Genomic DNA, 2,992 nt, shown 5'->3' on the forward strand with positions numbered 1-2,992 from the left:
GTGACTACTATAAAGCTAACCCGTCCTTCTCAAATAGTTTATCTTACAGCTTATTTGTAAAGATATTATGATATTTATAGTATAGAACTCTTTAAAAATAATACAAGTTTCAATAAAAAAAACTATTATGAACTTTCTTTCCTTTTTATACAGATTCAGTAGTATTTTCAAGCAAACAATAGAAATGTTTGCAATCCCAGCACAGTAAGAAATAAGGCCTCTTCTTTTTTTTCATATTGGCAAAACAAAATATATAAAAAAAACCTGCCACCCCCAACTTTTCGGTAGATGTCACAGTTTATGTCCTCTTATTTCTTCATCACAACACCGTATCTGTGGTCTTTAACAAGTCAGTTAAGTTTATGGAGCACTAGGAACACTGGGTCCACACCACCTCAAGACAACAGAACAGCTTTCTTCAGCTTTGCTATTTCCACCTGAAAACATAAATTGAACAACATAAAATACCTTTAGCAAGGTTTACCTTAGCCTATCTGTACCACATGACCATACTTTCCAGCCCCAGAATTCGGATTTCAATATCAAACTCTTAATTCCTTAGAGTGTAAAACTCATACTGTTGAATAAGAATGTCAGTAGAAAATAGGACAATATAAGTTCCTAAATGGAAAGGAGTAAGAAAAAACCAAATGTATTTATTTTAGCTGGAATAATGCTAAGTCACAGAAGCATTTGAAATAAATATGGAAAGAAAATCAAGCCATGCATACACACGTGCACACGTGCACGCACACACACACACACACACACACACACACACACCCCACATGCAAACACAATGAAAAGAAAAATCTCTCAAAAAGTAAAGAAAAGAGAAACTAGAAAGAATGCAGAGCCACTAAACCAAGAAAACCTTTTACAAGGTGGTAATGGACAATTGTGGCCGAGATCTGCCATCAGCTAGCAGAATCTAAAACGCATGTGGCTGTGGCACATGTTTGTAATCCCAGTACTCAGGTGGCCGAGGCAGGAATACTGCAGTGGGTTGAAGGCTCAGCTTTGCCACATAGTAAGACCCTATATCTCAAGAAATCAAACAGAAAAATAAAAATAAAAATAAAGACTGACTTCAAGGTAAAGAAAGATTCAAGAGGGAAAATCCAGGTCATTTTTAGGGAGTACAGTGAGAACCACTTCTGTAGCTAATGATCCCCAAATAAAAAGTGAGAACAAGGACAGCAGATCAAGGGGCAGCAGGGTGTGAGGGCAGGCTTTGCCTTACTCACAGTGGTGGTAACTGGCAGAGTACCTTCAAGCCAACATACGCCAATCATATAGAAACATGCATGTAAGAACTCTTACAGGTTTACATAGCAAAGACTGAAAATCATGACTAGCTGGGTCCCACTGCTACACCATTCTAAACTCTGTTTCACCTTTGTAGTAGGGGCGACATTCCTCACAGCTCCTTGCCGTTTCCCAGAAATATCTAAGCCCACTTGGTAAGTAGGTTAGAGGCACTCCTTGCAAGTCAGGAAGTTTAGAAACCTCACTTTCTAACTCTCTGACAACAAAGGTAAGTAACAAAACCTGGTAGAAGGGTGATGGAACTGACACAGAAGAGAAGGCTCGGAAAAGAACACAACTGAAGAGAAAAATGAAAAGAAAAGTTAAAGAAACTAAGTCTCTTTCCAAAACACATCTCTCCCCCAAAACACAAAGCTAATGTAACCTCTCCAGTGACAAACATAAGTGAGTGCCACAGCTGTGGGGCCAGGGAGCCATGGGACTGAGAGGAGCAGACCTGGAGCAAGAGTGGGTTGAGGGTATGTCCAAGCCCAGAAATCTCATTGAGATCAGCAGGAGTAGAATCACACTATCTCCCCCACCCCACCCCCTACCCCCACACACACTCCATCCTGAGCCTGCATGTACTACTGGTGGTAGTAGCCCTGTGCCCACCACCTGTGCCTAGCCAGAGAAGATATCCTACAGCCAGGAAAACTTCCTTTCCCCTTATAAGGTCATGGCCAGCAGCACCTGGAATTCCTCTTCAAGCAAATGATGCTTCCAGAACACCATGGCCCTGGCCAATGAAGTACACTTCCCTGGAAAGGTTCAAATACCCTTTGTCTCCCCAATTCTCTGAAGCTATTCCAGGGTGTGTGTTTTTGCCAGTGCACTCACTTCCAAACAAGATGCTGCCTGCACCCACCTGCACCTGGCTAAGCTTCCCTCCCTCCAGTCCAGGCCAGACCGAATGGGCTGCCCCAAGGAAGGAGCTGACCAGGACACAGGAAGGCAAAAGCCTGCTTGCCCCTTAAAGTAAAATAGAGAAAAAGAAACACAAGACTTAGAGAACTAAAGATCAAGGGACAACAACAGTATTTACTCACTCAGACCCTTACAAACCTAGTGCTTCACACGCTGTAGAGTTAAGACTCAGACCTGTCACAGAGGTGGAACTGCAGCTCCAGGTCTGAATGATTCCCTAGTAAGCACAAGGCCCCATGTGTGATTTGCAAAACAGCAAGGAAAAAAATTTCTTTTAAACTGCATGAATCCACAAAGTCAACAACTGCATAAAAACAGAATCAACAAGAAACTAGGCAATTGCTACCATAAAATGGGGGTAGTGTTTACTATTTGAGAGCATTATTTGTATGCAGCAGAGTCAACCAAAGAGTTGAAAGAGGGAAAAAACAAAACCTCACATTTTATGAAACTAAAATGTATTACCTCTAGATTACTTCGCATGGCCTTCTCTTCTTCTAGTTCTTTGCGTAGCTTTTCCAGTTCTTTCCTAAAGACAAAGTATTACTGTTCAGTTTTACCATTAAACAACCTATTTCACTGATATTAACTGAAGCTTTAACTTACACACATACATACGCACAGCATACAAAGGGAAACTTTCTTCTTTATTTTTTTGTTTTTGTTTTTTCGAGACAGGGTTTCTCTGTGTAGCCCTGGCTGTCCTGGAACTCACTTTGTAGACCAGGCTGGCCTCGAACTCAGAAATCCACCTGCC

General features: G+C 41.4%; 1 protein-coding gene across 1 annotated transcript in view; it reads right to left on the reverse strand.

Annotated features, from left to right (window-relative positions):
* Positions 1-6: 6 nt before the first annotated feature.
* Positions 7-2,992, reverse strand: part of Cd2ap (CD2 associated protein) — a 74,869-nt gene continuing 71,883 nt past the window's right edge. Inside the window, exons 17-18 of the mRNA XM_021217992.2 lie at positions 2,701-2,764; positions 7-437 (exon numbers count right to left, since the gene is read on the reverse strand). Coding sequence (XP_021073651.1) covers positions 396-437; positions 2,701-2,764 — 106 coding nt within the window. The 3' untranslated portion in view covers positions 7-395. The remainder of the gene's footprint in view (positions 438-2,700; positions 2,765-2,992) is intronic.

The sequence above is a fragment of the Mus pahari genome, chromosome 18 (genome assembly GCF_900095145.1).
Source record: "Mus pahari chromosome 18, PAHARI_EIJ_v1.1, whole genome shotgun sequence".
Classification (NCBI taxonomy): Eukaryota; Metazoa; Chordata; class Mammalia; order Rodentia; family Muridae; genus Mus; species Mus pahari.